Here is a 25,783-nt window from a genome sequence, read left to right as displayed (position 1 = left end):
TACTAATTGTCTGATGTTTTCAGAATTGCTGAGTCTCCACGCATTAAAATCAAGGGGAGCTGCAGGTGACCAGGTTATTTGGGTGCCCAATACAGAATGACTGACCCGTCTCTAGGCACCCAGGGTTGGGAATTTTGGCCTGGCTGCCCATTCATAAGAAGGGCTGCTTCTCCCTGGGTGTAGCTTTCTTGCATAAATCTGTTTAGTCACAATGTCCTGGCACCTGCTCAGATTTTTCAGCACTTCCCTCTCTCTTTACACAACCTATGGCAATCCACATAATCCCTTAAATTAATTTGAAATCACTGTAGGATCTAATGAAAAAACAGGATGTGTAGGAAGAGAGAAGCAGGTAAGTCACTTACCTGTGTCTTGTTGGTTTGCAGCCCTGACATTGGCGGAGTGATGGCACAGGTTGTGCTCACGTTCCTTTTCTCCGCCACTGATAACAAAGCAGCATTCCTGGGAAAAGTCGATAGTGTCCTACAGAAGAAACTGAATAAATATTCTGGGCCTGTGCGAATAGATCTTGCATCTTCTACAATCTCAGGTGAGTGTCTCATGGCTCTGTTTTGCTCTTGGTTTGTTCTTTGTGCTTTGCCTCTCTTTGTATAATGCACATTATTTTGCGTTGTAAATGTGAGTTGTTTCCTTTGTATATCTTTTCTCAGAGGAACTCTGGGTGAAAGTCATCCCTGTGCCTAGGGCTAGAATAAAGCTTGTGTTCCCTTAAGCCTTCTTATTAGTGCGTAAGGGGGCCTTCAGTGGGCCATATGCTTTGTGCTGGCCTTTTCTGCACAGGGAGGATGAATTTCACCCCTAGGGCAATGCTGGTAGCTGTGGGAATGGACAGCCCTAGTTGGTACTGCTGAACTGCAGCCGGCAGCAAAACAAATAAGCACGCTCCTTGGCTTCCAGGGCACTTTGCTTCTTCCCTTAACCTTAGAAACGTGACACGGTGAGAGCATCTGAAAACACATTCCAGCTGTGTCGCCATGCATGGGTCAGGCTCTAAAACATCCTTCCTGACCTCCTTTCTGGGGTTGGTTTTTTTTTTGTTTTTTGGTGAGTTTCCCATCATTCCCCCATCAAACCCAGTGAATGTTTCCACTTATTTTAAAAGTTTCAGCACTGTCATTTTGGTACGGTAAAAGTTACAGAACTGTTGCTTTAAGGATCAGTTCCCCCTGTGTGCTGCTGCCCAGTTAGGAAACTTTCATGTAGATTTACGGCCTTTGTTTTGCATATGAATAGGCGAGCTTCACTTAGTCTCTCTTCCTTTGGAGGAGGGAGTTGGTTTAGACTATCCAAGGGTAAATAGCTGGACAGAAAGAAGTAAACACCTGCACCTTCCAGCACTGCAAGCTTTCTTCTTGCGCCACTTCTAAGTCATGCAATCCTCCCTGAGATGATATAATATGCTCCTGGGCGTTGTACTGCCCTGTTTTCCCGTAACAGTGCATTTAGACTATCTGTTGCAGATAAGTGCAGGCCAGACGGATATGTTGAAATTTCAAGATCAGTGCTGACAGTGCAGGAGCATTTGGTCAGACTCCATGTTTGCTGGATCCAGGGTTTCTCCCAGTCACAGATGACAGCAAGCTGCCTCTCCTTCCTTCTCTCAGTTCTTGTAATGGATGGGCTGCCTTGCAGGAATGGAGTAAGACCTAAATGTGAGCTGGCTCATGCCAAGTGTTTCCTCAGGAACGAGCCATTTGTAACCTGTGATGTGGAGAAGTGGAAGACTCCACTGGTTTAAAAATCAGACCGATCACCCCTCTGCCAGTGAGCTTTGTAGCAAAAGTTCTGCTTGTATTATTATTTATTATTATTCATATTCCAGCAATGCCTACAGATCCCATTCAATGATCAGGGCTCCATTGTGCTAGAACGTGTATAAACAAAAAAACTAAGGTCCCTGACCCAGAAAACTCACCATTTGGGATTTCAACCATATGCAGCAGGTGAACAATACGACAGATGGTGGTGGAAGGGGATGAGGGCGGACTAGGTAACAGAGAGAGAGATTTGCATAAATTAGAAGTCTCAGTGGTCTCTGCAGTTGTGGGAGGCTGCCAGCCTATCTGACAGCAGGGAGGAGTCATTTGCAGGTTTAAGGCAGAGGTAGGTTCTAAGGAGGGATTTTAGACGAGCAAAAGGTGCTGGCTTTGTGAGTTTTGTTAGCGAGTTCTCACACTTCAGGAGCTGCAGAGGGGAAAGCACAGTGGTTGCCTAATCAGCTGCGTATAATCAGAATCTAGTAAATGATGGGAATTAGATAAAATGATGCAGAAGCTTTGTTTTTCTAATCGACAGATGCATCATGGCCAGGACTGTTAGGATACTATAATTGCTTGCAGTAACTCACTAGTTAAATGGAATCAGATTGTTCATTAAATACTCTATTACAGTAAGATGATGTCTCAGAATAGGTTTTATCAAGTTATCTGATTACTTATAGGATGAGAAGTACTGCGGCTAATCTTTGTGTTGCTTTTTCTTGTCTACCCTGATCTGAATGTGAAACAATGATGACAGCATAGTTCTAGTACTCCATACAATGTGCAGTTTACATATGTGATGCAAAGACAATGTAAACATAAAACAATGCCCTGCTCTTTCTGGGAAAGAATAATAAGAGTTTCCATTTGGGATCCACGCCTCGGCAAATAAATAGATTTTAAGCAGTTCTAACAATCCTTTAGAGTGACAGATGGACTTATCCGAGCCTTCCAGACCTGAGTATCCCTGTGCTTTGGAGGGAGCTAGGTGATCTGGAATGTTTGCACCCAGATCCAAATGTTTTATGTTTCGGCATTATCCCTGCAACAGGCAGAAGTGAAATCCTTCAACTGAACTTTGGGGTGTCTGGGAGTCCCGAGGAAGATCTCAGGTTTGCAGTTTAGGCCTAACTATTTCAAACAACATGTAACACAAAGTGCCCTATCCAGCATCAACCTTTAGAACAAAAAGGACAAGTAAATTCTGAGGGCACCAAGCTTTTGCCCCGGTTATGAGGTATCCTTACTAACTTCTGCCTCATTCCATCTTATTTCTTGTGGCCCTTACAAAACATAAGGGTATTCGTACGCATATTCTTAATGGCTTCTTAAAGCCATCATAGACCCTTTCACTGTATGTCATTTACCAAAAGCCTGTGGGTTTGTGCCATAATATGTAAAAAAGCATCACTAACTGGCTGAACCCTTATTGAAAATCCAGGTCAGGTACTCATTTGCATGGCACACTAGGAGGTTCCAATAGGGAGAATGAGTAAACCTTCCTCCTAGTATCTAATCAACTTGTTGTTCAACACTATGTCTCAACTTGTACTTGGTTCAAAACTAGTGATGCTGGGGAGCAGCTGGAACAAAGTGCCCGTGAGTCTGGTGCCCCATCGGTGATCCTGCAGCCGTGATCAAGGGCAGCTTTGCAAAGCTGGGGTGAAAATTCACCAGCTCGGGCACAACATTTGGTTTGCCCTCCCATACCAGAGTGGTGGAGACAGATCTGTTGGGAAGACTGACAGTATTGTGCTAGTCTGTTGACAACAAAAACACCTTGCACCAAGTCAGCCAGGAAATAGGAATTTTGCAAAGCTGAAAAAAGGGACAAATACAGCAGGTGTCTATGTTTTTTCTCATCATTACACACTGGAAAGGAAATAGTATTGACAGAGAGATCTGCAGAAACAGATTAGATTTGGTAGATAATATACTGAAGATACTACAGTTATACTTAATAATTTGTAATTGTATTTAATATTTCTGCAGCAGAAAGATAATGGTGTCTTTGTACACCAAACACAGTAGAAAATACAGAGATGTCTGGAATCTCTCATCTGCTTCTGTGAGCTCCTGGGAGATATTCCAAAGCTTCCTGTCTCTTCTCAATATTATGCCTGCTTCTGCAGGTGCAGCTGGAAGCCAGTCAAGCCCGTATTCTTTTGTGGGCTCCAGGTAGGCTGCAGTAGCTCATAGTACAAGTTCTCCTAGAAGAGAAAGTAGGTCCCATTTTCACCAGAAAAGTCCCATTTTCACCAGATAACAATAAGGCAGCAGGAGGGGAAGATAGCAATGATAGGTGCCTTAGAAACACCTGAGGTAATAGATTCATTCTCCTACTGACAATTGGTGTGGAGAGGGATGTGAATCATGGCCCAGTTTCTTCTTCCTTTGCAGAACTGGTACCAGAGGAGAAGGCGTACATGGCCTAATTTCTTTCCTTTCCTCCCACCCTTTCTCAGTCAGCAGGATTAGAAGGGGAAGCAATTCACAGCCTGATCCCTTCCCCACTCCAGCAAGGGGACCAAAAAAGGAAGGCAATAACCAACCCATTTTCCCCTCTCTGCCAGGTCGCAGGCCTTGCCAAGTGCAAAGCTGCCTATTTGCCTCTGTCTGAAAAAAAAAAACTAGTTGGAAGATCATTGGTGCCACACCAAAGTAAGCAGAACGTATTCTCATCTGTCCCAGAGCCAGAGGTTTTGACCATGAACAACATGGGTCACAAATTGGTTTCATATAAGAAGACATCTATTATTATTTTTATTTATTTATCTACCACCCAAAACTTGCTAGATGCTTTACAAGCACAGAGACCAGCATCTAGGAGGTAGATGGTCTCACTTGTCCTGATTGGACCCTCCTTTGTTACCATGCAGATGAGTATCTGACCTGGATTTTTCCTGAATACTTAATTGGGTTATGTCTCAAATAGTGTATTTGGCAGCCTGCATATTTCCACTTGGATACAAGTGACAACAACCTGGAGGAGAAAAGTAGATCATACATCCCCACTCTGAAAAAGCACATGGCGCTATCAAGACCTGCTGCTCACATGCCCTTGATCTGGCATTGCTGATATGTTTCAGTATTGACCCCTGCACTGTTTAGAAAGGCTGGGTGGGCTGGAGTGTAGGAGACTGAACAGAGGCAAATTTCTTTTAACATTTTATTCTGTAAGGATTTGCTGCACGGTTAAGGTGCTGCGCTGGAATTCAGGAAATCAATTGGGCAAGTCACTCAGGCACATTGACACTGCAATACAAGACCTGCGGCACAGCCGTGGCTAGCCTAGCTCAGCTGGTTCAAGCTTGCGTTGCTTGGGCGATGGGGCTAAAAGTCACTGTGTAGATGTGTGGGCTCAGTCTGAAGCCCAGGTGATGGGGATGGGTCTCAGAGCCCAGGCTCCAGCCCTAGCCCAAATGCCTAGACTGCTATTTTTAGCGCCCCGCAGCCCAAGGCGATTGACCCAGGCTCTGAGACTTGGTGCCACAGGGTGTTTTTACTGCAGTGCAGACATACCCTGAAGCTCTCTGTGTGCTTCCTGTCTCTGCCCTTTGTCTGTCTTGACTATTTACTTTGTAAGCTGGTTGGGATTACATGTTTGTGCAGTGCCTGGCACAATGGGGTCTTTAGATGCTTCTGTAATAATAATAATTGCAATTGTTGGTTGCAGTCAGTAGTGGTCATAGAGCCTAAACTGGTGGTTAGTTTACCACATTGAATACCTATGCTCAAGTGGCCAGTCTCCCAGAGCAGTCTGAGTCAACACCAGAGTCTAGTGAAGTACAGGGCTCTGCTTGACACTCTGCTTTCTCCCTGTACCCTCCCTTCATAAACATGACGGACTGCTCTGGAAGTGTGTTGTTGTAGTAGCCAGGCAAGGTACGAACAAACTTCAACAGGACTTTATTTTTTAAAGTGGAAACCTCTTTTCCAAGCTGCTGCTGCACCCTCAGCAGCTCTCCCATAGCCTCTTCAACTCCTCCCCCCTCCTTCCTGTTTCCTGTCCTTTCAGACTCCCAACAGCCAGTGCTCCCAATTCTAATAATTACAAGCAACATCTAAACACCACACGTGTCTCATTTACTGATACTTTCACTTTGTCAATCAGACACGATGCCAGGAGATTCCATGTCTTAAATTACAGATTCACTGAGCGGAAAACACAATAGCTTGTATGACATGGATGGCAAATAGTACTTATGACCCAAATGGGAGACCAACGCTTAGGTCCTAAAGTGATAGGTGTTTTAGACACACAGACAGATAGACGTATAAGAAAAACATGGGACAAAAATTGCACAAAGGATAAGTCAACTTTGAAATAATTCAAGGAACTTTTATTTAACCATAATTAAAGTTTCTACAGCCTCAATTTCAGATATACTTGACAAGAGTATATCTGATGTACACTATTTTCATTAATAGCCAGTGAAATAACACCCCATACTGGGTCAGGCAAATGGTCCATCTAGCCCACTATTCTGGCTTCTGACAGTGCCAATGCCAGACGCTTCAAAAGGAATGAATATTACAGGGCAATCATCAAGCGATCCATCCCCCTGTCATCCCATCCCAGCATCTGGCAGTCAGAGGCTTAGGGACACCCAGAACATGGGGTCGCATCCCTGACCATCTGTGCTAATAGGTATTGATGGACCTATCCTCCAGGAACTTATCTAAATACTTTTTTTGAACCCAGTTATAATTTTGGCCTTCACAATATCTCCTGGCAATGAGTTCCACAGGTTGACTGTGCGTTGTGTAAAGAAGTACTTCCTTTTGTTTGTTTTAAACCTGCTGTCTATTAATTTCATTGCATGCCTCTGCTTCTTGTGTTACATGAAGTGGTAAATAACACTCCCCTATTCACTTTCTCCACACCATTCATGATTTTATAGACTTCTATCATATCTCCCCTTACTCATCTCTTTTCCAACCTGAACAGTTCCAGTCTTTTTAATCTCTCCTTATATGGAAGCGGTTCCATACCCCTCATCATTTTTGTTGCCCTTCTCTGTACCTTTCCATTTCTAATATATTTTCTGAGAGGAGGCAAACAACTGCACGCAGTCTTCAAGGTGTGGGTGTACCATGAATTTATATAGTGGCATTATGCTATTTACTGTCTTATTATCTATCCCTTTCCTAATGGTTCCTCACATTTATATTAGCTTTTTTTGACTGCTGCTGTGCATTGAGCCAATGTTTTCAGAGAACTATCCACAGTGACTCTGAGATCTCTTTCTTGAGTGGTAACAGCCAATTTATGTCCCATCATTTTGTACGTATAGTTGGGATTATGTTTTACAATGTGCATTACTTTCCATTAGTAACATTGAGTTCCAGCTGCCATTTTGTTTCCCAGTCACCCAGTTTTGTGTGATCCCTTTGTAGCTCTTCGCAGTCTGCCTGGGACTTAACTATCTTGAGTAGTTTTGTATCATCTGCAAATTTTGCACCCTCACTTTTTCTAGATCATTTATGATTATGTTGAACAGCACTGGTCCCAGTACAGATCCTTGGGGGACCCTGCTATTTACCTCTCTCCATTGTGCAAACTGAACATTTACTCCTACCCTTTGTTTCTTGTCTTTTAACCAATTACTGATCCATGAGAGTACCTTCCCTCTTATCCCATGACTGCTTACTTTGCTTAATATTCTTTGGTGAGGGACCATGCGAAAGGCTTTCTGAAAGTCCAAGTACATTATATTCACTGGATCATTCTTGTCCACATGCTTGTTGACCCCCTCAAAGAATTCTAATAGATTGGTGAGGCATGATTTCCCTTTACAAAAGGGACTTTTGCTGACTCTTCCCCAGCAAATCGTGTTCATTTATGTGTCTGATAATTCTGTTCTTTACTATAGTTTCAACCAATTTGCCTGGTACTGAAGTTAGACTTACCAGCCTGTAACTGCCAGGATTGCTTCTGGAGTTGTTGTTTTTTTTAAATTGATGTCACTTTAGCTATCCTCCAGTCATCTGGTACAGAATTTGAGTTCCTTCAGAACTCTTGGATGAATACCATCTAGTCCTGGTGATGTATCACTATTTAATTTATCAACTTGTTCCAAACACATCCCAGTCTGGAACAGATGCAATTATAAACTACTTATTATGGGTGGTTTAATGATTAATAGATATTTCCAGTAAATGGTTAATTCATTGTTATAGAGTCTATCAGGTCAATAGATTGCTTATAACTATAACACCTTTTGATGTGCTTCTAACAATCTGTAACACGTGATACTCATGTAACATGCTTGTGAAATCTAGAAATCATTTAGTAACCCTTTATAAACCTTTCACACATGGAAGCTTAATATAAATTGTGACCGACAAATCTGAGTTAAAATAGGGACAGCCTTCCTAAATAAAAGTTGAGAGGGACAGGATTACAATTTTGTTGACAGAAAAAATCATAGGTCTGTGTGCAACTCCCACTGACATCGGTAGGGGAGTGAACGGGGCACCCAGAGAAGAAAAGCAGTGATATTTTGTCTTAACTTTCACACCATCCTCTGCCTGCCTCAGCCCTGCTCAGTGCAAGTGGGGCATGTGCTGAGAATTATATCATCTGCAGATAAATTCCCTCAGGCAATTGTCACAAAATTGCTCAACTTTCAGGAGGAAATTAAAATTCAAACATAGTCAGCAGAATCAGAAGTGTGTTTTCAGGAGAGAGTTTACTGTGTTTATTCCATAAGTATGCAGTGGGATGAATTTATCCCAGCTTTGTCCAGAGTCCCTGCCCACCCCCAGGAAGCTGGTCTCTGTGTTTTCTGGTACACTCCTAGAACACCACAGTAATGAGAGACCCCAACTTTCACGATACTTCCATGTACCTTTATTAATGTAGCTCCTGAGCAAGTCTCAATCTTTACTGTATTCATTCTCACAACCACCTGTGAGGCAGGGCAGTTCTGTTATCCCCATTGGGCAGATGGGGAACTGGGGCACAGAGAGACTAACAGGGGAACTTGCCCAAGTCCGTAGTGGAGCAAGGACTGGAACCCTAGTCTTCTGAGTGCCATGTCTACACTACCACTTATGCTGGTAAAATGTATGTCACTCAGGGGTGTGAAAATGTTGACGGGAGAGCTCTCTCCCATTGGCATAGAGAGGCTACACAAGCGATCTTACAGTGGCACACCTGCATCAGTACAGCTGTGTTGCTGTAAGTTCACTCGTTTAGACATGGCCCCAGGCTAGCACCCTCACTCCTGGCCCATCCTTCCTCCCTACTGATCTGCTGAGAAGAAAACAAGAGATGAGACTGATTTCTGAAGCATTGGTGAGAGGTTGTTGCACCTCAACATGTCCCTGGATGGAACTGGAGTACAAAATCAGTGCACCTGCAGAAAGAAACAACCAGACGCTATTCAACGCGTATGCAAAAGCTGGCTGGAAGATACATTAATAGACTGAATAATATTTAACTGTGTGATGGGGTGCACTCACACCGCACTGGACGGGGAAGGGTTAACTCCTCACTGTGGGCAGAGGAAGCCACACCCCCACATCCCTACTGGGCATGCTCCAGCTGTAGCAGCAGTATAAGAGGGAGCAGCCTGGCTGGGCTGACTGCCAGAAGCTCCTTGCCAGCTCCTGTCCAGGAACCACTGGGGCCCTGGACCACAGAAGCCAGAGGTGCTGAGACGCACACAGATGCCCAGCTACCTATGGACACCCCAGGGAGGTCAGAACTACAGGGACAGAACTGCACCGGCCGAAGAACCATTGTCCTGAGTGTTGCGGATGGATCCCCGCTGACCCAGTGACAGACACACTCGCCACTGCCAAGGCCCTGGGCTGGGACTCAGTGGAGCAGGGATGGCCCAGGTCCCCCTACTTGGCCACCATGCCCCTGCTTGACCATACAGCCCCGCTCAGAGGGCAACTTTAGTGACTCCGGTCGCTGGGCCGTACAACCCCGCCCAGAGAGTGACTTTATTGACTCTGGCCACTAGGCTATATAGCTGCGCCCAGAAGGTGGCTCCGGCTGTTAGGCTATACAGCCCTGCCCGGAGGGCAACTTTATTGACTCTAGCCAGTAGGCCATGCAGCCATGCCCGGAGGGGTATCTCCGTCGACTCTGGCCATTAGACCTGGCTGCTGGTGAATCCAGAGTATCATTAATGACTCTGGCTGCTAGGCCTTACTGCCCTGTAGACCCAGGGTATCTCTGTTGACTTTGGCCATTGGGCCTTACTGCCTTGCAAACCCCGAGATACCCCTATGGACTCTGGCAGCTAGGCCTTACTGCCCGGCAGAGAAGGGCTGCCCCCCCCGGATGTGGGTCACGTGACCCTATTGCCCTTTGGAGCAAGGCGATTCCATAGATTCCAGCCATTGGGCCTTAAAACCCTATGGATCAAAGCATCTCTACGGACTCCTGCCCTTAGGTCTCATGTCCTGGAGACAGAGGGCAGCTTGAAGGACAGGGTGAACTCACCCCGCGCTGGATGGGGTCTCCCTATCCCGTCACAAACTGTTATTAAAGACTGCAAGTTCTGGTCCCCTTAAGGCAAGGCTTAATGTTGCAAGGTATAGTTTGTGGTCCCCTTTTGAGGAGTTTATTTTGGAAATGGTTGGAAATCAGAGGTGTGCTGTTTGTTAGAAAGGGTAATGTATAATGGGCCAGACCTTCCCCTATCCCCCCTGTATAGAGGCCGTGTTGTACAGAGGATCTAAGAAGTATTGTAGAGCAGGAATCTTTCCACCTAAGCCAGTGGCTTGGCATGGACTGGTTGTGCAGTTACAACAGCGCATGCTGCGTTCTTCATGGCCTGTTTTCCTTGTGCAGCAAAACCACGTACTCCTGCTACAGGTATGACATTTGCTTCCCTGCTTCTGCAGCCATGGCTAGACCCTGAGCTTGTTCTTCAGAAACACTCCTTCTCCTCACACTATAGTGACAGATTGGGCTTGGACTCGACTTTTCCTACGCAACACAAAGGTGAATAAATCTCTAGGTGAAGCCTGAGAGTTTGCCTAACTTTTTGTCTTTCTATTTTTAACTGATCACGAAAGGCAAAGATGAAGCTTTATTTCATTTCAGAGTAACAGCCGTGTTAGTCTGTATTCGCAAAAAGAAAAGGAGGACTTCTGGCACCTTAGAGACTAACCAATTTATCTGAGCATAAATAAATAAATTGGTTAGTCTCTAAGGTGCCACAAGTCCTCCTTTTCTTTATTTCATTGGGTGTCTGGGGCTTGCTCAGCATGCCCAGACCCCAGTAGTGGTGATCAATTGTCTATTGCTTAGTGACAGGAGAAATTCTAAAAAGGGCAAGAGGGTTGGCTCAGTTAAGCACCTACAACACTGGATTTCTTATCACACCCTTTTAGAACTGTCCAAACTGTTTAAGGCCCTAATCCTGCAATGGGACTACTCACATACTTAAAGTTACCCAAGCGCTATAAAAGTTTGCAGGATTGGGGTATACGCCTGTAAAACTGCATAGTCTGTCATGAGATTTCCAGTACTCTTTATTGTCCATCTGGATCATCCTGTTCATGTTTTCTTCTCATCTGCCTGGAACCTTGAAGTACAGAGATGCCCAAAATCAATATTGGGGGTTAATTACTAAATTTCAGGACCCCCCCCCCAAGAGCTGTAGTGTGGGGTCAGTTTGAATACTTGGCAAAGATTCGGAGATTTGTTGTTTTACCCCCACTAGCTAGCCTATCCCTAGTGCCAATTTCACTTGCCAACAGAAATATGTGGTCTTTGTACAAATGTTTAACTGCATCTGTGCATCTTAAACAGTGAAGAATTTGCCACTTAAAGAAGGGCTGTTTCGATTGGAATTAATACCAATTTCACTTTTACAGTGCCAGAAAACTTAGCTTTTGAGGGGCTTACTTTTATTTCAGATAAAGAAGCACAAATATCTTTGATTCAGTCATATGCCCCAGATGGCTTAGTGATGGTTTGGGTGTCCATATTTTTCTTTCTTAATATTTTTCATTTTAATCGTCACTACCCTGCACGTTTGGGTGCAGTACCTGGAAACACTTTCAAATATACAGGAGCAAGCTATATTATTAGATTGCCTTTAAAAGCACCAGTTCTGTTCATATTTATGCAAAAATTGCATGCAGAAACTACTGGGGAAAATAAAAGTTCCTAGTGGAACTGAAATGGGAAATTCGTGTGCCTAGAAGATAATGCAGTTACCTGTGCAAAACTGTTGACATGCATGAGTCTTCCTAGTTATGCATACATTTGCACTGTGTAAACTACCTGAGTGAAATCTAGGCTCCGTTTATGTTAATGGGGATCTTACACTTTATTTTTTCCTTCCTTCATACAAACAATGGTCCCTGCAACCAAAAAGAAAATCAGTAAGAGGTAAAAGACTAGCTTTTCTGATACTGACACTGAAATGTTGTTTAGCAACATGAAAATATGAATATATTTTTCTCTATATATCCTCTCTGGACATTCCTAGTGAGGAGCAAATCACATTCATTATGCAGCGTTAGTTTATGAAACTTTAAATCTCTGAAACATTCATACCTCTGAAATTTTAAAAAGGTAGGCTGGAATGTACAAATACCCAAAAGAAGGTGGGTACCCAACTACCTTCAGCTCCTTGGAAAATTCCACCCTTCGTTGTTGGTCTGTAATACCCTATTAACAATCTAAACATATTCTTTCACTTTCGATATCTGCTTAAGTACAAATACTTGCAATTAAAAATGAAATTTATACCTCAGTTATCTGATTTAAAGGAGACTGAAACTAATAATTCACAAAGTGGCTTTCAAGATTTCTTAATTGGTTACATGTGAGGGCAACTGTATTACTTAAAGGTCTTTACACATTTAGGAAACTATTCCCAGTTCAGAAAGACTGAATGATATAAACAGTGTTGTTGTAGCCATGTCGGTCCCAGGATATTAGGAGATAGTGGTTTGGTCTTGGCCCAAGAAGACAGGACAGAACAGCACAGTTGGCCCTAATTGCTAGCCTGATCAGCAAGGTTATGGAATAAATAAGCACCCTTTGGAGACAGGGCTGAGGCATGTTGGCAGGGAACCATGCGGAAGTCCAGCTGTTGACGATGCTGTGGATTCATCTTGTGAGGCTATCCATCCAGTTCCTTTTAGGGCCCTAACTTCACTCAAAATACATTAAAAAAACACAGAGAAGGGGGAAAAACTAAGGCCAAACTTTTCAAATTATGCATGAAGCCAAGACACCTAAATCCATATGGAAGCACAACAATAAGGGCCGAGTACCCAGCAGCTCCCATTGTTTTGTTTTTTTGTTTTTTTTTTAAATGGGTGCTGCTCATGCTCATCACTTGTGAAAATCATGCCACGTATTTAAGGCTTCTGAATCCTCACAGATGCTCTAATTTTAGGCCCCTGGTTTTGGCCTTTGTCACTTAACTTTATAAACCCATGTTTGAAATTTTTGACCTGAGCTCCAATTCTCTACAATGCAAAGCCTGCTTTGTGACACGCTAGTGGCTCAAAGCAGTCCTGACGCCAGTGATCTGATCACATGAGGGGTCCCTTTCCCAGTCCTAGAGGGACCTTTGGTAGGGATGAGCTCCTGCAGTGTTTCTTATGCCACTTCACTCCCAGCCTTCAGTGTAGGGGACATGGGCCAGGCCACTGTGCAGCTGTCCCCCCCTCCAAAAAAAGTAACACTCCTACCTTAGGACATACGCTCATGTACTTTGCAGGCACCTCCCATCATGCTGCCCGCCCCAGTGGAGGGTTAACTTGACTTTGCATGATCTGCACAGACCTAGATTATATGGAATATCATAAAACATGCTAAAAATGAATCTGTACAGACAGAGGGAACATACATTAGTTTCCTTGTAGACCTTTACACCTTCCCAAAAAGGCAAAAAGTAAGTGGCCAAATTCTCCTTTCAGTTACATCCATGCAACCCCCCTGAAGGCAACAAGTATAAGTCACAGCTGAATTTGGCCCAGTATAAGGTATGTGCCACTTCCAACATAAATAACCTAGGCAACTATCAGGTGCTAGAAGGGGAAGTAGAGAGAGAGAGAGACAGCTGCTTAGCAGTACAGATGCGAGACTCACAGCAAAACTCAGATCAGTGAAAACATACCAACTGAATTGCTTCTGGCACTGGCTGGAACAGGCTGGCTGATTCGTTTGTCTCCCCGATTGGTTTTGCAACCTAATGTAAGTGATGGTAATTAATTGCAGGCTTTATACTTAAGCTTTTAATAGTTACATGTCTCTCCATCCCAAGAGTGGCAAAAAGAAAAAGGAGACCGTTGTCAATATTTGAGATTAACAAAGAGGGAATGCTGAAAGCTTCTTATATCTTGCAGCTGTAGAGAAGAGGTGCGGGCACGTCTTTGCTGTTAATTGCATCTGGCTGGAAATTAGTAACAAATGAATACTCCCATTCTTCTCATTGCGTAACCCATGAAACAACATTTTCAGTGGGAGCTGCTGAGGGCTGAGCACTTGTGAAGATCTGGCTGTTAGTGTTTTAAATCAGTAAATTTTGAATGACTATATTTTGGAAATAAACATCAATGTTATCCCTCAAAATCCATAACGTTAAAATCAAACCCTTCCGAGCCTAGTTATGGATTTATCCTTTGCAGTGGAGTGTGTACAGGAGTGCACTCTTATACTGTGTTTGGAGCCCACAAGTGGCCACTTGATCACTGATCAAAATCATCTACCTTGATTATGCCAATAATCTTCCACTACAAAGAAGAACAGTGAATCATTGTTTAAATTCAGTCATAAATAATTTCCCCCATTCCTACAAAGTAACACAGCAGCTGCACAATGACAGCAGTCTATTTCTTTAACATTATCCTTCCCTCTGCTAATGCTCGCAGAAGTTAAGACGTGTGTGTGGACAGGTGGGTTTTGGTTTTTGTATCATAACATACCTTTTTTTAACTTAATGTAAAGAAATTAATTAGCCTAGATGCAGTAGTTGCTGACTGCAAACAAACTGAATTCACTGAACATATAGAAAGGAGTGTCAAGCCTAGAAGCAGAATGCCACTGATTATTAACACAACAGACAAGGTGTGTGATCCAAAGCCCATTGAATTCAGTGGAAAGATCCCCACTGATTGGTGTTGGTTTTCGGTCAGAACCCAGATAGAGTAAGGTAAAGAGAAGGCAGAGGAGAGGGACGTGGATGAGGATAGGCATCGGGTGATACTAGGTGACGGTAGAGAAGGCAGAGGAGAGGGACGTGGATGAGGATCGGTATCGGGTAATACTAGGTGTTGGTTGCTGTTCAAGAGTCTCTGGACAACTTCAAAATGTTATTGAACAGGTGCGTTTTTCCACTGGCCTGCAAGTAACCAGGAATGGGGCTCTGGTTAGAAAGGGGGTGTTGTAGCCAGGGGACTATATTGATGTTTGTGGGCCCGACCCTGTGCCCATTAACATCACTGACAACCTTTACACAGACTTCAGCGAGTGCTGAATCACACCATAGATATGATGTAATGAATTGGGGGAGGAAAGTATTTCAACAGTGCCATCAATGCCCCACAATTACACACCAAATTATTCGTATTAATTTTATTTATTGATTTCCGCCTCCAAAATTGTGCCAGGCACCTCCCAGTCCAAATAAGAAGCTGTGGGAGCAGATCCTCAGGTGGGGGAAGTTGTCTTAGCTCCATTGAAGTCAGAGCCAACGCTGACGAACTACACCCACTGGGGAGCTGCGCCATGGTATCTGCCCTGAAGAGCTCACAGTCTCAGGGCCAGATTGTGTCTGACCCTTACGCTGCTGCAGAGTGTGGTGGGGGGAGCATACGGAGCCTTCTGCAGTGCCCGGGCAGAATTTCAGACCCTGTGCTCTGGTCCATAGGAGATGGCTGGCTGTTTCGAGAGAGACCAAGTTGTACCCCATCAGGGGATATAGTAGTGGATGCACAGCGGGAAATATTCCACCTCCAAATGATTCCTCTGTAGCAGTTCAGCTCCACCCCACCCTTTACTGTGGGCTGGGACTAATTTAAGCTGCATTAATAGGTTAAAAAGCCCTGGCTGTGCTGAACTCACTCTGTTTGTTTGTTTATTTCAGATCTGAGGAGAGAGAGAGCTGAAACCCTCTTCAATGACTGTAAGTGAAAGCACTGCATGGTTGGCAATTCCCTGACTATTTTAAAAAATAGTCTCTGAGCATTTTTCTGGCCCTTTAAAAGCTTCCTCTTTTTCTCTTGAATGATTTGACCTTACACTTGACACAGAGCCGCAGTGAACTTAGGAGCCTTGCACAGTCATGGGGGATACATCTTCCCAATTCCTTCTGGTTTTACTAGGGTGACCGTATTTCCCAAAGGGAAAACGGGACACCACATGGGGCTCACCTGAGCCTCCCACCCTGCGTGAGGCTTGCCCGAATGAGGCGTCCACATTCTCCAGAGTCTGGCAGATCTGAGCTGATGTGACTCCATTACACTGTTTTCTGCTGTGCCATTGATGAAGTTGGATGCCTTTAGAATTGCAGAGGGAGTCTTCTCACCTGTTCCAGGTACTCAGCCTTATGGCACAGAGCGTCAGCCTTCCCATTTCTGACTCCTGGGCAATAGGGAATTATGATGTCAAGCTGGATGAAGAAGAGGGACCAGTGGATCTGTTGTTGGTTGAAGTATCTGGCTGCTTGAAGATATTCCAGGTTCTTGTGGGCTGTGAGCACTTGGACAAGAAACCTGGCCACTTCCAGTAGAAACACCATTCCCCTCTCTCTACTACATGGGTTTCCAAGGACTAGGAGAACCAGACTCCTTTTCACAGAAGAGTGGTCAGAGGAGCAACTAGGGTGGAAGATCCCTCAATAAACCACCAGTAGAAGTTAGAAAAACCTAGGAATCATTGGACCCCACTGGTGTCCTTTGGTGCAGCACAGTCGGAGGTGACTACCACCTTGCATGCGTCCCTGGTTATTCCCTCAGAGGAGATAAGTAACCAAGGAATTCTATTGTATCCAGGTCAAAAAATTTGCATTTTTTGGGCTTTGCATATAGATGGCATTGGCAAAGTCTAGGATGCCATGGACATGCTGATCATGAGAAGCCTGATCGTCAGAAAAGATGAGTATGTCATCCAGATAAATGACTACATGGCAGTCTAACACATCTCCGAAGATATTGTTTATGAAGTACTGAAATGTTGCTGGGGCATTGCACAGGCTGAATGGCATGACCAGGCGCTCAGTGTCTGTACCACATATGGAAGGAGGTCTTCCACTCATCTCCCTCTCTATTCGGGACAAAGTTATAGGCCCCGTGAAGGTCCAGCTTAGTAAAAACCATTGCAGAGCGGAGTCTTTTGTAAAAGCACGTTAATGAGAGGGAGAGGACATTGATTTAGAATTGTGACTTTGTTTAACACCTGATAGTCAACACACAATGCCTTATTGATTCATCTTTTTTCGTCTCAAAGAAAATTGGAGCCCCAGCTGGAGACATGGAAGGACGGATAAACCACTTTTGTAGATATTCCTGGAGGTAGTCGTGGAGAGCCTGAAGTTCTGGCTCCGAAAGGAAGCAGATGTGGACAAAGAGGATTGGAGTGAGCTGAAAGATGATGGGACAGTTATAGCTGTAATGGAGTGGCAAAACATCTGCATTCTGTTTCTCGAACACATCGGGAAAATCTTTACATTTAAGTGGTACATGGAGGCAGTGTAGTGGACTGCAGTGGGTAATAAGACTCCCTGGGGATTAACTTGCTCAGACTCGGAATCTCAAGGAAGGCTCCCAGTCTACGATCCCCATATTTGGATTCCAGGGACAGAATTGTTGGCAATGTGGGGAGCCAAACTGTATTGTGCCTGCTCGCCAGTGAATGCGTGGATCATGAGTAGTGAGCCAGGGCATGCTGAGAACAACTGGAAAGTGTGGTGCTCAGATAAGTCCAAACTGAAGGGTTTCTTGGTGACCCTGGAGAGTCATTACATTCAGGGGTGTGGTCTGGGGGGTAACTGGGCCTGATGAAATGAGCGAGCCATCAATAGATTCTACCAAGTCTGGAGTGTCCTTGCGTTGGGTGGGGATCTGATAGACTCATACAAAGTCCTGATCCATGAAGTTGCCAGAGGCATCAGAATCCACCAGTGCCTCCAGGTGGACCTTGGAGATGGAGGGGTGTGGGCTTGCAGAGGGAGTTGGAGATGTCAGTACACACCTAGTCATTCCCAATATATCAGCAGACAGGTATGGAGGCTGGGTACCAATAAGAGGCAGGTACCCTCTGGGGGCTGCAGCTTGGCATTCCCTGAGCAGGGTGCAGAGTGGACCTTCACAGGGCAGTCCAATGCGAAGTGCCCTGGTCTTCCACAGTACAGGTATAGTCCCGATGCTCGATGCTGCATTTTCTCTGTTGAGCTGCATGGGTTTGGGCTGTGGGGAAAGCACTGAAGGTTGGTGGGCTGGAGACAGGAGGACTGGCAGGAGCTGGGAAGCTGAACTACTTTCCTGGCTGCGTTCCATCAGGCAGTTGTCAATCTTTATACTGAGGTCAATAAGTAGGCGGGGAGTCCACTTGTGTGAGCTCATCTTTGATGTCATCATTTAGGCTGAAGCAGAAATGATAATACTGCGTGGCCTCATTCCATTCAATCTCTGCTACCAAGCAGCGGAGCTCTGGCATACTTAGCAACATGCTGAGGTCGCTGCCGTGATGCCCGAAGGGTGCTCTCGGCTCTACCCTCGAAGATCATGGCCATGGTTTGAATGAGGTCTTCAAGCTGGCCCAGGAGTGGGCTTGCTTTCTTTAGGAATGGGAATGCCCAGGCCACAACTTCCCTAGTCAGCCGGCTAATAACGAGCCCCACTCTGCATTGGTCAGTGGGGAACAACTGTGGGCACAGCAGAAATAGGAGCAGGGAAAGATCGGCCAGGAGGGATCTGTACTAGCCACTGATCTGGAACCTTGTCAGCCTAGTTCCCCTGTTTTAGAATTTGGGCTGCTCGAACTGTCAGGAGACCAGGTCACAGGCAGTCAGGCCTAGCGGTTGGAGGCTGAATTCCAGAGCCTGGGGTCGAGACAGGGTCGGAGTCAGGAGCCAGAGCCGAGGATTGGAACCAGATTACCCCGAGTCAGGGAACGCAGGAGCGGGGCTGGGACAGGATGGGAATAAGGCTGGTCAGGATCTGGGCTGGAGCTGTGGCAGAGCAGAGCAGGAGCAGGGCTCGGAGAGATGAGCACAAAAAGGCAGAGAGTCCGTGGACATGTGTGTTGAGCAGCCAGCAAGCTACTGCCGCTGCTAGGTTTAAGAACTGGCCTTCTGGCTTTCTCAGCCAATCAGGCAGGGCAGCCCATCAGGCAGCCTAGCTGGCTCATTAAGGTATCAGGAGTACTGAGTAGGTGCAGCTGAAGGCCTTACACCTGACAGACTGTCAGCTACTCCTGGATTTCCAGGTAGTAGCAGAAACCAAGAATCTTGTCTTTGTCTCCTCTTGGCAAAGATCTTGTCATCTTTCTTGCCAGATGCACACCTCACTATGGTTATCCATGCCTTTGTCACTTCTGGCTTGGATTAGTGAAACGTGCTCTATTTGAGGCTACACTCAAGGACCGTTTGGAAACTTCAGTTGGTGCAAATTGCAGCTGCCAGCTTCTATACTAGTGTTACACTGAGAGAGCGTTGCATGCACGCTCCATATGTTGCACTGCCTTCCACGTCCTGTCTGGCTGAAACTTAAGGTGCTGCTTTTTCTGTAAAATACTACATGGTATGGGTCCCGCCTATCTTAGAGAGATGCTTTATCCCAGCAACTGAGACCAGCTGCGACATTCAAACTGACAATCCCTGGGGGTGGGGTACAGGGTGAAGGGCTCCTGACTCTAGAATTTGCTCCCCTTAGTCATGCAATTGAGCCTGAGTTGGTTGATCTTCACGGCTCTCCACAAGACTCATCTGTTTTCTCAGACTTTTACTTGAAGGGGTGGGTGTGGACAGCCTCCATTTCAGGGAGCGTTTAGAGTTTGACATGTCATTACAGGGTCTAATTGCATTTTCTCTTATGGTACATTTTGTACATGTGCCTAGAGGCATCAACAAGCACAATTAGTACATTGAGAAATGACTTATTTTCTCTCTCCCCATTTTGACAGTCTGCGGGTTACAACAGAATAGATCAGCAAAATCAAAATCATCCTCAACATCAAAAAGAATAGTCGGAGGGGTGGCATCTGCAGAGCTTGGGGACTGGCCATGGCAAGCGAGTTTACAGCAGAACAACATCCACCGTTGTGGTGCAACACTGATCAGCAACACGTGGCTTCTGTCCGCAGCTCACTGCTTTAGAAAGTAAGTTCCCAGCTCTGAAAGAGGCTGCAGTAAGATGTGGTATGTACCGACCTTCACATCAAATGGTGCTCCATTCAGAACCAATGCCAAGCCCCGGAAGGGCTGTATTAAAGTTTCAGGGTTTTAGGTAGAGAGCGGTGACCAATCTTTCTGAAGCTGGAGAAAATAGTCCCTGAGGAAAAGGCTCTGAAAGATGCTCCAAAGGAAGCTGCTCTGCCTAAGGTCAGGTAGAGCAAGAGGAATGTCTTCATGCTATCACAGCTTGGCCCAAATATACATGTTTTTTTGAGCCATTAGGCCACCTTATCCCTTTCCTTCTATGGACAGTGGTGTGAGTTGTTCCCTGGAGCAGAGGTTAGAATTTGATGGTTCCATCACTCCTTTTTTGAATAGCCAAGGAGATAGTGAAGACTGATTGCTTCTGAAGGGTGTGGCAATATAAAGACTGGAATAGATTAAGAGTCAGCAAACGACAAGGCAAACACCTCTGGTTACCTGCTGTAGTGTGCTGTATGCACTTTGTGTATTGGGAAGCTACCTGGCCACATTTATTATTTGGCTAATGAGTAATACAGATGGGATGGTGTAGGTCCAATTCCCCATTCCACCAAGATCTTCCAAGGATTCTGTGGGGAAGTATGGGTGAGGTTTTGAGCTACCTACACTGGACCAAGTTTAGAGACCTTTATCTCCATGGCTTAAATATATCTACAAAGTTCTTTCATCTTTTCCAGAGCAAATAACCCACGTGTATGGACCGTTACCTTTGGAACTCTTTTAAGACCTTCAAGAATGAAACACTTTGTCAAGGCTATTATTGTCCATGAAAAGTACCGTTATCCAGCACACAACTATGATATAGCGGTCGTGAAACTCTCAAAAAGAGTTGATTTTACAAATATCGTACATCGCGTCTGTCTGCCAGATCCATCTCAGATTTTCCCATATAATTCTGACGCTGTCATCACAGGCTGGGGAGCACTGAGCAACGATGGTGAGTGTGTCCATCTGCAAAAAACCCAAACATCTGACGTTTTACATTAATGATGAGTCCAACTAACTGTTTAATTGAGAGCAGCTGTGTGGTCACATCTTGTTTAATACTTGCAAAAAATGAATAGATTTGTGTAACTATTAGAAACACATTCCGCATTTACTTGCTCTCTAATGTTGGGTTGGAAAAAGACAAAGCTGCCAGCCACTGAAACAGAAACTAGGGAGGAGTCTGACATTCTGTTTCTGTCCATAACATTTTAGATTGCAAGCTCTTTTTTCCAGGCACTGTTTAGCAATGTGTTTGTACAGTGAATATGACAACAGGGTGCTGACCTTGACTGGGGTTTCCCAAAACCTTTGTGAGATATGTATTATAACCTATGTAGCAGAGGTGCAAACTGAGCTGGAGATAGGTGCTTACTCAGGTTCATGCAGTCAGAACAAAACTAGCCATAGAACTAGCCATCTTGGCTCCAGGTAACCTGCTGAAATTATTAGCCTGTGCTCCATTGTATGGTACTGTACTTAGAAGTAAATAGACTGGTAGGTCTCCTCTCGCACCTCAGTGATACTACCCTTACGTCCTCATATGAGAGTGTGTCATCTTCTCATAGCTCTTTACTGTGGAACCCTTCAAGCCCTTCCTATAAAATAATGTTGATTAGAATGTATGTACAACTCCTCCCATTTATTACTTCCATCTATGAAAAGTGGTACAAGCTGGAGCAGCTCTTAACCCAGCTCAGCACTCTCACCCATGAACAGATGCTACATGCTTCTTCCACATCTTAGCTAGTGCAAAGGATTTATATTTGTAGAGTCATTTTTTCCCTTCAGGCTCGAGTTCTAATGTTCTCCGGGAAGCAACAGTGAAACTCATAGACTCAAACACTTGCAATAGGAGAGAAGTGTACGACGGGGTCATCACACCTGGGATGTTGTGTGCTGGATACTTGGAAGGAGGAGTAGATGCCTGTCAGGTAGGTCAAAGCTCAATACTGAGAATTAGTAGGGAAAATGACTTCAAATGATTAAATATAGTGATCCCCAAATCTTAACTAATACTGTGTATGCTCCTTCCCTGGGTTTTTTGTTTATATAGGTTCTGATTCAACCAAGACTCTCTGGCTAATAGGTTTGTAAAATAAAACATTTATTACATGCAGTTTAGCACATAAAACTCATATTAACAGAACTAGGATAGTACTTGTAAAATTCCAAAAGTGCAAGATTGAACTGGAGCCCGGTAATTCAAAGTTGGCTTGTGCCTGATCTTTATCTCCCATCAATGGCCTGCACAATTTGTCACTCCCCATCAGCTCCCACAAGTATTGCCATCTCCTGGCTTCCCCGTGTTGGTGCTTCAGCCTTCCTCCATCCCTGCCATGCAGCTAGTGACTTCTTGTTGTCAAGTGATCTATTTTCTGCTAGAACGTGGGCCTGATTCTCATTTACACTCAGGCTCTGCTCTATAAAGGGGCCTTAATGTGAGAGTAAATTGTTATGCCAGAGCTAGTCATGACAGCATAGTTAAGATTAATTATAATTATGCCTATTTTAAGGCCCGTTTACACCGCTGGAGTGGCATAAAGTGGCCTTAGTATAAATGAGAATCTGTCCCATAAGGAATAAATTACTTTGTACTGTCTCTGCTAGATTTGACTCTGAGTGATACCTGGACCTGCTTTTTTTCAGGTGATAAAAATGGGGCATCCTCTGACACCGAAGTGTCAAACATTAAAAAATTCAGCAGCAGCAGGCAGCCAGGACCAGACAGTAACCATTCAAGAATTCTGAAGGAGTTTAGGGATGAAGTGGCTGAGCAATCGCTCATTAAAATGCAATCACTCATTAAAATCAATTTCTGGTCTGGAGAGCAGCAAACGTACCTATCTTTTTTAAAAGGTGCTAGGGCTGATCTTTGGCATTATGGAGCAGTAAGACAGCTTCAGGACCAGGAAAACTGGTTGAAACAATAATTAAAGATTGTTATAAAGCAACAAGATGTACATGGGATGCTGCAATGTTTGACATGCAATGACTGCCAGGAACATATACAGACAAAAACTGTCTCCATGGCACTATTTTTAAAATTTCTATTGAGGTTCTGAATAGTTTGTCTAAATGTTGGGTCTAACTACTTAACAACTCTCCACTATGGCCCCAATCCTGCAAAGAGTTTTGCATGTGCTTAACTTTATGCATGTGAGTATTCCCATTCAATTCAATGTGCACAAAATTATTATATGCAAAAGTCTTTGCAGGATTGGGGCCTAAATATCTTCAGTCCAGTTAACCTAGTTCCTGTGTTCCCATTCTGCTCCACATAGAAAAGGGCTGAAGGGCTGTCATTTATATTTTTCGGTAAAGTTGGGGAGGGGACGGGAATATATTCCCTGTTATACCAGCACTAACTTGCCTGAAATTCTGTAAGCTTCCCAGACCAATCTGATTTATGTGTGATGCTATTTACACAGTGTCTGAATTTAAAATCTGAGAGGGGCTAATGTGTTTAACATTTAAAGAAATGTCATCAACTTAAAAACTACAGTTCTGACTGAAAACTTAGTTTTAACCTACTATAGTTACAAGTAACACCTAGATTATTTAGAAGGAAAAGGATGGCAGGAAAAATATTGTTCTTGTTCCATTTGCTGTAAGCGTTTGACAGCACTTTGTGTACAGCTGTTTTACTGTTTCCCCTGAAAGACTCCCTCTGATTTCAGTGGGCTTGAGATCAAGCCCTTAGTCAGGTTCCCCTGTTCAGAGAGAGATTTAAACAATTATAATTGGGAAATGGGATTGTAAAACCACAGAAACTGGCAGGGGGACTCCATGGCTGGCAAAGAACCACAAACAGCTTATCATGTAGGGCAGTGGCTCTCAACCTTTCCAGACTACTGTACCCCTTTCAAGAGTCTGATTTGTCTTGTGCAACCCCAAGTTTCACCTCACTTCAAAACTACTTGCTTACAAAATCAGACATAAAAATGCAAGTGTCACAGCACACTATTACTGACAAATTGCTGACTTTCTCATTTTTACCATAGAATTATAAAATAAACCAATTGGAATATAAATATTGTACTTACATGCCAGTAAAAAGAACAGGAGGACTTGTGGCACCTTAGAGACTAACAAATTTATCTGAGCATGAGCTTTCGTGAGCTACAGCTCACTTCATCCTCCCCACTGTATTTTCCACTTTATGCATCCGATGAAGTGAGCTGTAGCTCACGAAAGCTTATGCTCAAATAAATTTGTTAGTCTCTAAGGTGCCACAAGTCCTCCTGTTCTTTTTGCGGATACAAACTAACATGGCTGCTACTCTGAAACCTGTTACATGTCAGTGTATCTTATATAGAGCAGGTTAAACAAGTCCTTGTCTGTAATAAATTTTAGTTTGTACTGACTTTGCTAGTGCTTTTTATGTAGCCTGCTGTAAAACTAGGCAAATATCTAATGAGTTGATGTACCCCCTGGAAGACCTCTGAGTACCCCCAGGGGTATGCGTACCTCTGGTTGAGAACCACTGCTGTAGGGCATATCTGCACTGCAAATGAAGGTGTGAGTGTAGCATAGGTAGACATGCCCATGGTAGCTTTAGTCTAGAATCATAGAATATTGGGGTGGGAAGGGACCTCAGGAGGTCATCTAGTCCAACCCCCAGCTCAAAGCAGGGCCAATCCCCAATTTTTGCCCCAGATCCCTAAATGCCCCCCTGAAGGATTGAACTCACAACCCTGGGTTTAGCAGACTAATGCTCAAACCACTGAACTATCCTTCCCCCCACCCAAGATGTGGTGGCATGGGCTTTGGCACAGGCTAGCCATCTCAGTGCAAGCCCACCAGGGTCTCTGGATACCTACTCTGGTTGCTGGCACACAGTGAAATTGGTGTCACCACATCTTCACTACTGTTGTTACCCATGCTAGCTAGATTAAAACTCACATGGGTATGCCTACCTGTGCTTCAATCACACCTTCGTTTGCGGTATAGCTGTACCCTTGGTTTTTGGAAAGTGACTAAATTCCAGGTTGATGGTGTTCCTTTAAATCATGCTCTCTTCCCATCTTTCATCAAAGGAAGCTGTCCCTTTCCATACTCTATTGCCTGTGAAAATAGCTATATTTTCCTTTCTGGTACACTAAATTTCTTTTTTCCTCCTCTCGTAGGGTGACTCTGGTGGCCCCCTGGTTAGTCCAGATTTGAGAGGAATGTGGTACCTCGCAGGAATAGTGAGCTGGGGAGATGAATGTGCTAAACCCAATAAGCCAGGAGTCTACACACGAGTGACGTACTATCGCGACTGGATCACCTCAAAAACTGGCCTCTAATGCAGCAGAAGTCACAACCAGACTAAGCTACACAGGCTGTATGCAGGTCATACTCGTCTGTAACTCTACAAGGTGTCATTTAATCCCTATATCCCTGTCCAAAGCAAGCACTAGCTTCACTGCTGCAGATGCCATAACCCCTTATGAATTTACACTGAATGTGTGAGATCACCTGCCTCCTCTCCGAATCACTCTAGCCTATTAGAGGAGAGGAAAGCACCCCATCAAAATGCAAAAAGCTGCTGATTTATTTATTTTACTAGTTAAAAAGTGTATGTACTTTTCCCAGGAAGAGGGAGTTACCTGTCCCAAGGTCTGATGATTCCCCCAGCCTTGCTACCCTCCTCCTCCTCCATTG

At 44.5% G+C, this 25,783-nt stretch overlaps 1 protein-coding gene across 1 annotated transcript in view; it reads left to right on the top strand.

Annotated features, from left to right (window-relative positions):
- Positions 1-25,425, top strand: part of LOC144263448 (transmembrane protease serine 11C-like) — a 62,038-nt gene extending 36,613 nt beyond the window's left edge. Inside the window, exons 5-10 of the mRNA XM_077814321.1 lie at positions 387-550; positions 15,860-15,898; positions 19,897-20,092; positions 20,827-21,086; positions 21,926-22,068; positions 25,264-25,425. Of these exons, the coding sequence (XP_077670447.1) occupies positions 387-550; positions 15,860-15,898; positions 19,897-20,092; positions 20,827-21,086; positions 21,926-22,068; positions 25,264-25,425 (964 nt within the window). The remainder of the gene's footprint in view (positions 1-386; positions 551-15,859; positions 15,899-19,896; positions 20,093-20,826; positions 21,087-21,925; positions 22,069-25,263) is intronic.
- Positions 25,426-25,783: the final 358 nt, after the last annotated feature.

Source organism: Eretmochelys imbricata, chromosome 4 (genome assembly GCF_965152235.1).
Source record: "Eretmochelys imbricata isolate rEreImb1 chromosome 4, rEreImb1.hap1, whole genome shotgun sequence".
Lineage (NCBI taxonomy): Eukaryota > Metazoa > Chordata > Testudines > Cheloniidae > Eretmochelys > Eretmochelys imbricata.
Note: the sequence above shows the minus strand (reverse complement) of the source record. Positions and strands in the feature narration are given on the sequence as shown.